The sequence below is a fragment of the Eumetopias jubatus genome, unplaced genomic scaffold (genome assembly GCF_037043125.1).
Source record: "Eumetopias jubatus isolate StellerSeaLion01/CBP00866 unplaced genomic scaffold, mEumJub1_p1.0 scaffold_3, whole genome shotgun sequence".
NCBI classification, from domain to species: domain Eukaryota; kingdom Metazoa; phylum Chordata; class Mammalia; order Carnivora; family Otariidae; genus Eumetopias; species Eumetopias jubatus.
The window spans coordinates 12424278-12438687 of record NW_028274809.1 but is presented as its reverse complement, the minus strand read 5'-3'; the positions used below and the strand labels follow the sequence as shown (position 1 = coordinate 12438687).

Genomic DNA, 14410 nt, shown 5'->3' with positions numbered 1-14410 from the left:
TGCATGGGGCAAGTTTACAGGTAAGGAAACTGAGCTCAAAGATGATAAGCAACTTGCCCAAGACCAAATGGACAGTAATAATGGAGATTGACTTTGAACCACTGGTTTCCCTTCTTGAGGCTTCTTTCTCACTCTGGTACTTATTATGAACCCCCATAATGTTAAGCTCAAAACTATTTTCCCCTCCAAATGTACACTTCAGCTGCACATTTTAGTTAAAATACTATATTATCTAAATCTATTTGACCATGTCAGAGGGAAAAGACCAATATGAAAGAGAGTGGGAAAGTTCTTGCCATTGTAATAGCTTGTTTTTCTGCTGGACTTCTATTTTAGCAATCTTATGGCATAAAAACAAACAAAAATTTCCGATAACACGTCTGCTCATATATTAATCTTTCTGTTGTATGTAATGAAACATGACTAATGTCGAAGATAATTTTAAGATAATGCACAAAACGACAGGCACCTGGGTGGCTCAGTCAGTTGGGTGGCTGACTCTTGATTTCAGCTCAGGTCATGATGTCAGGGTCCTGGGATCCAGCCCTGAGTGGGGCTCCAAGCCCAGTGGGCAGTCTGCCTGAGATTCTCTCTCTCCCTCTCCCTCTGCCCCTCCTCCCACTCTCCCTCGCTCTCTCAAATACATAAATTTAAAAAATGCACAAAACTATTAATAGGAGATATTTTAACTTACAAGGGACCCATCGAAACCTATCCACTACCAGCTGAATGAGATCGTGAGTACTTCTCTAATCTATCATTTGTGAATGGTATTTGTTCTTTCCATGCAATGAATATTCCTGTGCATGTATCTTTATACATTTGTCTGATAATTGACTTCAGATAAATTCTTACAAGTAAAATTACTAAGCTAAAAGGCATGTATATTTCATCAACGGTGGGTCATGTACTGGAGCCAGCCGCAGCCTTGAGCAGAAGGCAAAAGATCACAGGTACATCTAATCCGTTCTGAGGGATTACATGTCAATCATCACTGATAAACAAAGTACCATTTTGAACAATTTAGATTCATTGTTGGTGGTGAAATTTTCCTTTTCTTTTTTTGGTTTGGTTTTTAGTAAATTAGATATTTAGTAAATGAGATATTCAATGATAGCTCCACAATGGCACTCCTCACTGGCATTCACATATGATTTTCTGAGTAGGAAAGAAAGGGCAGGAATGACAACCTGAGGCTGTGGTCAGTGTGAATGGTTACTGCTAATGTATCATTTATAATTCTAGAGACTGTGAAATAGTTCAGCTTTTAGTTGCTTGTAATAATCATTTCCGACCATGTCAAAATCTGGGCATGCCAAGGGGAATGAATTGTTATGTCAACATCATAGGTCATGTGAGCCACGGTGGAAAAAGCCTGAGAATCCCTGGCATATAATCCTGATGTCCTTCTAGGCCAAGGATGTGGTAGCAGCATTTATACATAATCCCTCAGGATGTATCTTAGTGTGTAAAGGGGGGAAGAAAATATTGATATAATTATTGTCGGTTAGGAGTACAAAGTAATTGCTCTATTTTTCAAACTAAATTTATCCTGTTTTGTTTTGTTTGTTTGCTTTTTAAGTAGGCTCCATGCCCAACATGGAGCCCAAATTCAGGACCCTGAGCTCAAGACCTGGGTGAGACCAAGACGCAGACACTCAACTGACTGAGCCAACCAGTCGCCCCTATTCTTTTTTGTTTTAATAAGAAAAACATGTGGCTATACCTGGACATCCAAGGCTACCTGGTTCACCCTTTGGACCAGGTAAGCCAAACTGACTTGCAGGATCACCTTTGTCTCCTGTAAGTGATAAAATGCACATAACATTATTTAAGAGAATTTAATTTTGTTTCATACACATGACTTAATAACTGTCATATTTGTCTTTATAATTTATCTTTGAATATTACAGAAGAGTTTTTGAAAAAATGCTTTTTTTCCTATATAAAAACAAATGGAAACATAGAGGCAAGATGTGATTTAAACACACACACACACACACACACACACACACACACCATTTTTATAGTTCATAACAATCATAAGAAACTACAGATCTTAATAAGTTTGAGTTTTTAAGTTCCCAAAAATAGTTTCAAATTTAGGTATCTATTTAAGAAATTACTTAGTACTGATTGACTATATTCTTATATGGTGTTTTAGAAACAAAAAGCAGAAATTGCCCCTGTTTTAGCTGCTGTAGTCACATTTTAAGCCCTCTGCAAGGAAGTTCAACTCAGTGTCCTTGTAAAAACAAAATTACAAAGGCACACTTTGTTGATGACTTCACAAGAGACCACGTGTTCACAGGCCACGGCAGGCAATGGTTCCTGCAGTGCCACAGGGCTGTGCTCCATTGTGGCTGTGCTCCTCCCGACACAGGACTTCGAGCTGGGGCCAGTTATAAATGGGGGTCTCAAAATGGTGTGGCAGGGCCGGGCAAGACAACAGATGGGGTTATAAGAGAGAGTAAGAGTCACTTAGGTATGATTTACTATAGCTTCCCACCCACACCCCTTTCAAAGGGGCCCCACCCACATTTGTGGAAGTTTCTCTTCCACCTGACCCTACTCATCGCTGTGGTTTGGAGGGGTAGAAATCTGGGCCATCTCGGGTCAACAAGTCTTTCCTTGACAAGTTGGGATAAAAAGCAAGAGTTTGAGTTCGTTGGTTATTGAGGCAGAGACCAAAAGGATCATCACGACGTCGTTATCATGATGCTTTGATGCAGAGCATGTTTGCAACCCAGACATATCCAGAAAGATCCAGAAAGGATACTGGTGATGAAGCCAGTTGGCAGGTAAGGAAAAGCCAGCCCACAAAGAAAAGCAGAACAGTCTCAAGAGAGAAACCATGGGTTTCTCCCAAGGGCTGGGTTTCATTAGCCTTAGGGTGGACTTCGTGAGACCGCTTTTACTCCAGGGGCCACGAGTGCATTTCAGTTCCTTGCAAACATGGCCAGATGCAAGAATGAAGAACGTCAGAAGAGGTAGGTTTGTGCTTTGAGAGAGGCAAAGGGACTACAATAAATGCATAGGGAAGTAGAAGAGGACTGAGTTTTAAACCATGAAGCTATAAAATGTCAACTCAAATATGAAAACTTCCCTACTTGTAACTATTTCTGAGGAAAATAGATTATTCCTTCTGAAAAAATAAGGTGCACAGTTCATTTTTTCTTATAGCAATTATCATATTGCCTATGGAGTGTCTCTCAAAATGAAAACCATTTTGTGGTAAGGGAGGAGATTTTTAGGTGGTTCATTAATTACTCTTATATTTCATTGTGTTTTTTTAAAGATTTTATTTTTGAGTAATCTCTACATCCAACGTGGGGCTTAAACTTACACCCTGAGATCAAGAGTCACATGCTCTACCAACTGAGCCAACCAGGTGCCCCTACTCTTATATTTTAAAGTTACTCATTTTCGTCTGTATAAAGTCAAATATAACTGCTCATCAAACCTGTGAATTCACAGATAGTGAGGTTAAAGCTAAGGTTAAAACAGTGAATCATATTTAAATAGATTTAAAGAAAAATATTAACCCACTGGTATACAAGGACAGTAACAATGTTAAAGAGTTTACGTAAGCGGCGCCTGGGGGGCTCAGTTGGTTGAGCGTCTGCCTTCGGCTCAGGCCATGATCCCAGGGTCCTGGGATCGAGCCCCGCATCGGGGCTCCCTGCTCCGCGGGAAGCCTGCTTCTCCCTCTCCCACTCCCCCTGCTTGTGTTCCCTCCCTCGCTGTGTCTCTCTGTGTCAAATAAATAAATAAAATCTTTAAAAAAAAAAAAAGAGTTTATGTAAACATCACAGTTTAAGATATCCTGATTTTTGTTTGCCTGTTTGTCTTAATAAAAGTTAAATGAAACCTCGAAGAATATTTTTATCCACAGGTAACTTTGTGTTTCTGTTTCCCTACAAATCTGATTAAAGTAGAACGTCAGCTGTGTTACGAGGCAGCATTGTTTTTGGCACAAGGTAAACCAAGACTATGAAGCCAAATCTAACCTGTACCTTTCTGTAAATAAATTTTTAACGAAACACAGCCACACCCCTTGTTTGCATATTGTCTGGCTGCTTTCATGCACAGTTGAGTAGCTGCAACAGAGCCCAGAGAGCTGAAAATATTTGTGATCTGAACCCTTGAAAAAAACACATTTGTTGACCCTTGGCTTACGGTAAAAATAACCCAACTGAAAATTAAATGTGGCCCAGAAATTCTTAAGTGACGTATTAACACCTGGAGGGAAGTCACGGCTCTGACCTTCTCTGTGTACTGTGACTCTTGTCACTGGGAACCTAAAAGCCCTATTTATACCGTCTTTAGAAGAGACATTGCCTCCTGTGGGGCAGGAGCCTTCCAAGCCAAGGTAGACGCTGCCCACCAATGTGGATCTGGTCTCCTTGTACCTGAGCTGCCACTTAGGGAGTTTCAGTCACCACACAGACTGCTCAAGGACCCCCACTGAGGAGAAAGACCTGTGTGCTCGCAAGCATGCTGTTCTCTACCTGCTACCCTCGGATCTGAATGACACATGTGGATGATTTGGGTCTTGAGTGTTTGACTATCTAACAGAATCTAAGAAGAACCCCTCGGTTAGTACCCAAAATATATCAAGAACTTACAAAACCCCCATAATGAATAATTCATTAGAATCCAAAATATATCAAAACCCTTACAATGCCCCCCAAAACGAATAATCCAATTTAAAAATGGGAAGAAGACAAGAAGAGACATCTTCTTGTCATGGAGACAAGTTTCTCCAAAGAAGACATCCAGGCAGCCAACAGACACATGAAAAGATGCTCAACATCACTCATTGTCAGGGAAATGCAAATCAAAACTACAATGAGATATCACCTCACACCTGTCAGAATGACTAAAATCAGCAACACAAGAAACAACAGGTGTCGGCAAGGATGTGGAGAAAGGGGAACCCTCTTGCCCTGTTGGTGGGAATGCAAACTGGGGCAGCCACTATGGAAAACAGTATGGAGGTTCCTCAAAAAGTTAAAAGTAGAACTACCCTATGATCGAGCAATCACACTACTAGGTATTTACCCCCCAAATACACTACTAATTCAAAGGGATACATGCACCCCAATGTTTAAAGCAGCATTGTCTACAATAACCAAACTATGGAAACAGTCCAAGCATCTAGCATTTCATGAATGGATAAAGAAGATGTGGTGTGTATATATACACACACACACACACACACACACACACACACACACAATGGAATATTATTCAGCCGTAAAAAGAATGAAATCTTGCCATTTGCAACGACATGGATGGAGCTAGAGGGCATTATGCTAAGTGAAATAAGTCAGTCGGAGAAAGACAAATACCATATGATTCCACTCATATGTGGAATTTAAGAAACAAATGAGCAAAGGGGAAAAAGAGAGAGAAGGGGGGCAAACCAAGAAACAGCCTCTTACCTACAGAGAACAAACTGCTGGTTACCAGAAGGGAGGTGGGTGGGGGATGGGTGAAGTAGGAGATGGGGGTGCAGGAGGGCACTTGTGACGAGCACCGGGGGATGTATGGACGTGTTGAATCACTGTATTATACACCTGAAGCTAATATTACACTGTATGCTAACTAACTGGAATTTAAATAAAAACTTAAAAAAGAAAAAGTAAAAAAGAAGCCCTTGGATGTTGCAGTTTGTTGGATATACTTTAATTTTCATACCAAATGTGCATGCTCACAATATTACAAACACCCAGGACTATGAACTTGGTGGATGGCTGCCGTCTGTCCAAAGCATACCTTTAGGTCCTCTCATTCCATCAATTCCTGAACGTCCGGGGGACCCTGGAGAACCTGGCTCACCCTGACAGTTTAACAGAAGACTTTAATTTGGTTTCAAATACAAATGACATATTCATAACATTATCCAGTTATAATCTTCCATAACCAATTTCCATATATTCGCAGTGGTAAAGAAAATCAGAAGTGCATCGCAGGCATACTAATACATGTGTCTAGCTTTTTAAAAGTGACTAAAACTCCAGTATTAGAGGTACCAACAGGTAGCATCCAATTCTCTATTTTTGATTACAAAACAGTAAATGTTATCACATAATTTGAATCTTGAGGTTTGAATGAGCAAATTAATACCAAATAAAATGTTAGAAGACTTTTTTTTTTTACCAAAAACTTGAAAAATCTATTTGATTCCAAAAGATGGGTGGTAAATTATATTAATCTTCTAGAAGTTGTGATGTAGGCTATGACACATATTGTACCTCCTGGCTTCTCAGTGGGGTATTTTACTCATGGTTTTAAAGACCAAATGTATTTACAGCAAAATCTGTGATATCTGCAACCAGATAGGAAGGTTTAGACACTGGAATTTGGGTTATTTTTCAGAAGACTCTGTACTCTGATAAACCAGTAGTCATGAGGAAAGTTTCTGTAGAGCTGTTTAAACGGCTTGGCGGGGGAGGGTAGTACGCGGAGTGAGTGACTCCGTCATCCATCACGGGAAAACAGGCATGAGCACTGCTCAGAAATTATAGTCACACCATGGCCTTCCAGAAGCTTCCATTCTTTTCGCTTACATTCTAAAAGCCAGTCAAAGAGCAATGATGTACACTGGCAAATTATGACTCCTATGGGCATCCAAGAGCAAAAGGGTTGTACTATTTCTTTCCCCCCCAACCAAAGCCACTTACCTGGTCACCTGGAAATCCCGGAAAACCAATAATCCCTCTTGGCCCAGGGGAGCCTGGGGGGCCTGCAGAGCCAGGAAGCCCTGGCTGCCCAGTTCTACCAGGCTCCCCTCTGTGAAATCCAGGTGCTCCGTGTCTTCCCAGCTCTCCTTTCCTGCCCTGCATCCCAGGATTGCCTTTATCACCTGGTGGGGTTACAAGGGTGACAAACCTCTTCGAGGAAATCCTGGGTGGGGCAGTAGTGAGGCTGAGGGCTTGGGTCCTCTATTTAGGAGATGAAGCCCAAGGTTTTGGGGCATCCTGGTTCCTGCCCTAAGCCCCCATCGTGATGGTTTTGGGCTTCAGTGACCTCACTGGGAAAGAAGCGCCCATGAACTGACTCAGGGAGGAATGAAGGGACCCCAAGGGAGGAATGAGCCTGCAGGGTCACCCATCTGCTTTGTCACACACTCATCTCACAAATGAAGAACTTACCTAGCTCAGTTAAAAAACATTCGCCCCCTCACAACTAGTTAAGGAGAGAGCCAAGACAAGAGCCCGGGCCTCACGCAGACTAAACCTGAACTTGGGGGGCAAGAGAATACAAATGTGGTGGCCAAAATCCTTGCCACATTCTGTTTCTGGGGAGCACAGGCATTGGGGTACTTGTTAGAAAAGCAGAGTGGGGCCTGCCCCAGACCTGCCAATCCAGAATCTGCATTTTCACAAGAGCCCCAGGGGTTTGTGGGCATGCTGAAGATGGAGAAGCATGGGTCAAACGACCTGGACAGTCATCACTGTGTTACTTGTTTTAATACCAGTCACCACAACTGGGGGTGCTGGAAAGCTGGAACTGGTATTAGATGTACAATCTTAGGACTGATCCTAGTTTGGAATATCCAATCTATACATATGTATGAACTTTAACTAAGTTCTGGCATGGAAAAGCCAAAAAAAAATGCAGCATGAGGTTAATCCGGGTATATTTGTATCTAAAAAAAGTGACCTTCTCCAATCTCAGCGTTATTAGGAAAGCTGCCCCTTATGCATGCTTCTTTGAATGATCTAGAAAGGCCAACTCATTTGATACAGTTAAAAAGAATGAGCTTTACCCACCTTCTTCTCCTGGGAATCCATCATCTCCCGGAGGTCCAGGTTCCCCAGTTTTCCCCTTTTGGGAAATGATAGCCATCTCTCCTTCATCTCCTGGGGGTCCTCTCTCTCCTTCAGATATTAATTATGCAAGAGAAGAACAAACAGAAGCACCACACACGTGATTCTTCTGTTACGACACTTCAGGTCCAGTTTGCAAATCCACATTTCATTTCCTAAACCATATTTATGTTTATAGCTTGCACAGTATCACTGTCAGTGGATTTCCCAAAAGAAGGGCCATACCTTTTTACATCCCCCTCCCAATGTGTCCAGCAACAGGGTCTGGAGTACAGGCAGTGATCAGTGGATATTTGCTAAATTCAGCAAAATGGGTCTCCGAGTTTTAGGTGAAAACAGATAGGCTTGAAAAGTCCCAAATCTAAAATATGTCTCTTCATCCAGTAAAACATGAACTGCCCATCTCATATTTTACAGTTCCCTGTCTTTCCCTTCCCAGCCTCTATTGTTTTCCTTACATTAAAAGAACATTTATTTCAACTTGCTTCTCCACATAGAGAATTCTGAAAGGTAGGAAGAATATACGGTATTTCTACCTGAGTTTTGTAACCACTGTCCAGTTGTAGAAGAGTGCTCAAGTGGGCTCATACCAGCATGGTGAGAGCCAATTATTAATAAGCCAAGATTTTTGTAAACCAGTTATTAAAGTGCTGGCAGCTTTAAATCAGCCATGGTGGGAGTATTTCCACCACGGGAGCAAACACAAATCAGGGCATTTTTTTAAAAAGTTTTTATTTAAATTCCAGTTAGTTAACGTACAGTGTAATATCAGTTTCTTAAATTTGTTTTATTTTGGAGACCATACTAGCATAGCAAACATCACCTAATCTAAGCTAGCTAAGAGTGACTCTGATCCCTTGATTCTTTTATAAAAAAATTTACAGGCTAGTAAAACAACAATAAGAGCAGAATCAATCCACTGAGAAGTAAAAGTAATTTAAATTATATAGGAGGCTATTTACCCAATGGGCTTTAAGGACAAAAAACTTGTTTCTCAAATTGTCAAGCATTCATTCTCGATACTGGAAATGAGATTTTACCTTCACTCACTGTGGCCTCCTAGCTAAGTGGTAAAAGTAAATATGTAATAGGGATGGACACAGAACATTTATACCAGTAATCTAGAATTTTTTATTTTTTAATAGTAAGGAAAACTATTTTTTAAGATTTTATTTATTTGAAAACTTTCATTTTTTTAAAGATTTATTATTTATTTTAGAGAGAGAGAGAGAGAGAGCATGAGCAGGCAGAGAGGCAGAAGGAGAGGGAGAGAATCTCAAACAGGACCGCCTTACTCCCCACTGAATCTGGAGCCTGACAGAGGGCTGGGTCTCAGGACCCCGAGATCATGACCTGAGCCAAAATCAAGAGTCGGACACTTAACCGACTGAGCCACCAGGGTGCCCTGAAAACTCTTCCTTTAAAGGAAGCCGGGAAGGCATAACTCATGGCTCAGATGAAAGTGGACTTACTCTATTTCAGAGGTTGGCAAGTTACAACCTGAGAGCCAAATCCCACCTGTGGCCAGTTTACGTATAATCCGTGAGCTATGGTTTTTACTCTTTTAAATTATTAGGGGATAGAACTCAAAATGGGAATAACATTTTGTGACGTGAAATAAATGAAGTTCAAATTTCAGTGTCCATGAAGAAAATTCCATTGGAATGTAAGTTATATTAGCGTGTTTCCATGCAATCTCTGGCTGCTTCCATGCTACAGAAGCTGAGCTGAGTGGTTTCAACAGGGATGAGAGGGGCCTGCAATATTTACTATCTGGCTCTTTACCAAAAAAAAAGTATTTTTTTTTTTTACAAAAAAAAAAAAAGAAAAGATTGAAACAGAGACTAGGGGCCTCACCCCCTTCCCAACCGGTGAGAAGGTTCTTTCCAACCCAATAGCCATGTATCAAAGCACTTGTTATTTTTTTCTATTAATAGAGCAATTCATTTATCAGTTATACGCAGTAAGACTGAGAGGTTGGAAAATGAATTTGGTTTAAGATTTTAAAACAAACACCAGCAATCCAAAAGGAAGAGGAATCCAAGCTGCAGGATAGTCCCATTTATTTTTCAAAGACCATCTCTACACGTTCTGATCAAATACCAAAACCACCGATGTGGCATCATCGTGCGGTCAAGTGCATTTACCTTTGGCACCTTTCACCCCACGGTCTCCGAGGAAGCCAGGCCGACCGTCCTCTCCCGGGTCCCCCTTACGGCCAGCACGTCCCTCGGGGCCAGGCTTTCCTCTTTCCCCCGGGAAACCGGGGAAGCCAGGCAGCCCCTGGGATCCTGATGAAATGAGAACATGAATTTGTCATTTTAAAAGCTAGCACGCTTCTTAGGTCTGTGTTCCTTGTCGTCGGCGTGGAGATTTGCCCTCCCTCGGACCTCAGTTTGTACTGAAGGTGAACCACTGCTATCAGCCCCGCCGCATGTACTGGCTGTGCTCTCCTAGTCAGCTTTCCACCCCATAGGGCTGGGGGCCTTTACGTTTCTGAGTCCTGATCTTATAATGCTTTAAGACGTGGGGGGGATGGGGGGTTGGCGGGTGGGGGCTCATCTGATGTGGAAGTACCTTAGCCCTGACCCGACACCGGATCTGCTCTACCTAGTGTGTTGAGCAGAAGTGTTTGTGCGTGCTGTGGGCTTAATCTCCCTACCCACCTTCTCCCATTTACATATGCCAAAACATTCTGCCACTGGAAATACCAATATAGGGGATAAGAAGAAGGGAGCTGTCACTAAGAGAAGGACAAAATCAGGCTGAAATACCAGTAATTCAAGAGTATGATCGTATGTAATAGTCTTCACCTGGCAGTGGATTTCAAGTTTATAAAATCGGGGTAAATAATGGAAGAGCGCTACCCACCCTTTGGGCCTGGAAGACCAGGCAGTCCATCATCCCCTGAAGGGCCTGGGACACCTGGAAGTCCTAGGGGACCATGTGCCCCTGGCCGTCCTGGGACTCCTGGGAGGCCCTTCATTCCAGATGGACCAGGAGGCCCCACATCCCCTCGCTGTCCTTTCCAACCTGGGGCACCTGAGAAAAAACACAAGCACAGCAACATGTGAAGACCGAACACCGGCTTCACACACGGGCAGGAAAAAAAGTTTCCGATAGCTTAAATTGTGTATCCGTTCCTATGAAACAAACAATGTTTATCAGCTCAACCCACAGTGGCAATTCTCCGTCAGCCTCAGAATGTCTTTTTTCTGGCTGCTATAAAAAGAAAGGCACATTGCTTGAATAAATATTTCCCAGTAGAGATACACGATTACTATAAAGAGCATTTTAAAAATGGAAAGTGGGCATTTTAAAAATGGAAAGTGGCGGGCGCCTGGGTGGCTCAGTTGGTTAAGCGACTGCCTTCGGCTCAGGTCATGATCCTGGAGTCCCGGGATCGAGTCCCCCGTCGGGCTCCCTGCTCAGCGGGGAGTCTGCTTCTCCCTCTGACCCTCCCCCTCTCATATGCTCTCTCTCCATTCTCACTCTCTCAAATAAATAAATAAAAATTAAAAAAAATTAAAAAATAAAAATGGAAAGTGGGTAAGGGTGAAGAACAAAAATATTATTTGTATTTACTCTTGAAACCAATGGAAGCAAACTTTCCAGATGTTTCCTGCAGCTCTGGCCAAGTGAACTTGGTCAGGTTGTTCACCAGAGAGAACTGTAGAAATCACAGCAACATCATCTAGTTTTTACTGGTGCTAGAAATAAAGCTGTAGTGGCAGGGTTTGCTCCAATCTCATTTTGATCCATTCAGAGGGCATTTTGCTGCCATTTTTGGATAAATGCAATAGGATTTAAATAACAGGTGATAAACCAAATGGTGAAATGAAGATCACACTGGAAACAGCCCTCTAGCACCTTGGGTTGAGACACACTTCTTCCTGGGTCTCTTGAGCCCCTACATGTCTTGCTGGGTGCACCAAAGATACAAGGTCCTGGCCGCTCTTTACGGGCTAGAATTGGGCTAGCTCTCAAGCTTGTGTGTGCTGCCCACGGATGACACAGCACCTGCCCCAGCATAAGGAGCAGGCTGTCCTGCCCGCAGCTATAAAGCAGCAGCTCCCCAGGCTCAGTGCTCCTCGCGGATCCTGGGACCCACTGCGCGTGCAGTGTGCAACATCCCCAAGCCCCACTTCGGTGTCCCCGTGAGACTATGGTGACAAGGGGAAATGACCCGAACGACCAGGAAGCACATGCCACTTGCCGTTCTAGAACAGGAAAGTCCTTCATCTCTGCTGCAGGGTCTTGGTTGTGCTGCTCCATAAAAGAGCAGCAGGTGGGCTCATTCCTCTGTAAGTAGGGTCAAGTCCCAGACTCTTCACGGGGCTTGGTGCATGCTCACACTTACCTGGTTGGCCTGGAGCCCCGGGGACTCCCGGTGGTCCTGCTATCCCTGGGGCGCCTCCTTTGCAGGAATGACCAGGTGGACCCGGGATTCCTGGAAACCCAGCACTTCCCTCTCTGCCTCTGGAACCTTTGAGACCTGGCAATCCCGGCCTACCAGCTGGCCCTGAAATGATACAACGCACTCGTGACACTCTTGGTATGAAACTAAGGGAGTCAGCCTACCACAACGGGGGCATGCGTAGCAATACCAGAAACAAGCATTTCCATCCAGTTCAGGGCTCAAACGAGCGAAGTCTCTCAAAGGATTTTCTTATCCTGGATGGTAGTGAGCTCCAAATGAATGGGAAAACCATGCATTACTAATAGAGTTACTTGTTACAGTTGCGTAGGCAACAAAGAAGTTGCTTGGGCAAATTTAAACACCATGCAGTTCTTCTTGATTTTAATTAACCTCTCACATTACACCAAATCTCCACAGTGCTTACACACCCGGTTTGCAGTTTATGGATGTGCTTTTTGTAAGCTATTTCATCCCTTGAACTCTTAAATTTCTATATATTGGAAAGGCAGAGTAATAATTTTCAGGAAAAAAAAAATCAATCGCCCCATCATCCCATGCCCTAACCTAAAAGTCTATTCTATTTTTCTATGTTTTCATTATACTTCTGTTCATATGTTTACATTTTTCAAGTAGTAATCACAGCACACAATTGTTGGATTATTTCACATTGCATATTAATCTGCAAATCTTTTCCATTTTGTTATATTCTTTATAAATATAATTTTAGTTGAAAATAGCTGAATGGTATTCCTTTGAGTGTGTGTGTATATTACTTAACTCTCTTTATTGTTCCCATTTGTTCACCTATTGTGGATGATACAAGAGTATTTTCACAATAACCTTTATCTTCTGCTGAACACTTTCCTTAGATACATTGTCATAAGTGAGAGAGTAGGATTAATAAGTCAAAATATTTTTCATTGACTCACAGAATGTATTCTCCTGTTACTTTCCAACTAATTGAGGTTTTGTATTGAATATTTCGACTTACCAACTACAGAGTGAGTAAGTTCCCTGGTGACAGAGAAGGTGACTCAGTCCCCTGCCCTCCACTTGCTCTGTACTAGGATACGATTGCGGATACCTAATAAATACTGTCCCGTCTACTGTTCGAAAAGAACCAGAACAGTGTTTGTCAAAGTCTGGTCTGGGGTCCACTCTTGGTCACCATCACCCAAGGGGCTGGACTGCTGGGACCCAGCCAATTCCGATGTAATGCATCAAAATTCCTGAGACTGGGGCCCCGAAGATGATGATTTTTAAGGACCCTGGCCCAGGGTTCTTGTTAAATACATTAAAGACTTGTACTGAGGATCCCGAGGAATCCTTAGTGATTTGGGAAACACATGTAAGTCAGTGCCAGGACCATCCTCCCACCTTCCTCGCCCGCTGCCCCTGCTGGACTGAGAGTCCCTCCACCCTGTCACCTGTCCAAATAACACAGTGTGCCTGCCAGGGCCCAGCCCACAGTCAGCTTCCCTGAACACCATCGCACGCTGCTCTGCCCCCCGCTGAGCTGCGCCTCCTCTTGCAGCCTGTCCTCCTTCAACCTGGCCTTGGCAGTGGGCAGGTGATCCGGTGCCTGCTCCTTGGGCGTTTACAGTGCTCACACGCTATCCTGAGTCCGAAGCAGACAGATGTCCAGGAGCTGCGGAATCAACCTGAATGGACCGAGCCACAGTGGGCTGCCCTGAATTTGAAAACAACCCCTAAGATGCAAAGGCAGTGCTATGGATGCAGGTTCCTTGAAATGTGACCAGGGCTCACTTATGAGGGACGATGTTAGGGGGGAAATTTTGCATTCTAGATTTCTATGGCTAGATAGTCTAAAGACTCTTCAGTGACCTGTTCCAGAGCTGAGCCAGCTTTATGAACCACAGGGACGGAGCGGCCCTCATACCTGCAAAACCTGGACGTCCTGGGTCACCTCTGTGTCCTTCGGCCCCTGGCACTCCTGAAAGACCTCTCTTTCCTGGGGCACCTGGTTGGCCATAGGCAGTGTCTCCCATGACTCCTTTCTGACCATTTGCTCCACGAGAACCGGGCAAGCCTGGCGGCCCAAGAACGGAGGACCCCTCTTCACCTCCAAAACCCGGATCGCCCATTTCACCACGAAACCCTATTGAAAAACATAGTTTAAATTTTTAAATGT

At 43.3% G+C, this 14410-nt stretch overlaps 1 protein-coding gene across 1 annotated transcript in view; it reads right to left on the bottom strand.

Annotated features, from left to right (window-relative positions):
- Positions 1-14410, bottom strand: part of COL4A4 (collagen type IV alpha 4 chain) — a 102573-nt gene that overhangs the window by 28257 nt on the left and 59906 nt on the right. The window contains exons 27-34 of the mRNA XM_028105283.2: positions 14159-14377; positions 12199-12360; positions 10710-10880; positions 9986-10129; positions 7782-7889; positions 6690-6871; positions 5782-5845; positions 1727-1801 (exon numbers count right to left, since the gene is read on the bottom strand). Of these exons, the coding sequence (XP_027961084.2) occupies positions 1727-1801; positions 5782-5845; positions 6690-6871; positions 7782-7889; positions 9986-10129; positions 10710-10880; positions 12199-12360; positions 14159-14377 (1125 nt within the window). The remainder of the gene's footprint in view (positions 1-1726; positions 1802-5781; positions 5846-6689; positions 6872-7781; positions 7890-9985; positions 10130-10709; positions 10881-12198; positions 12361-14158; positions 14378-14410) is intronic.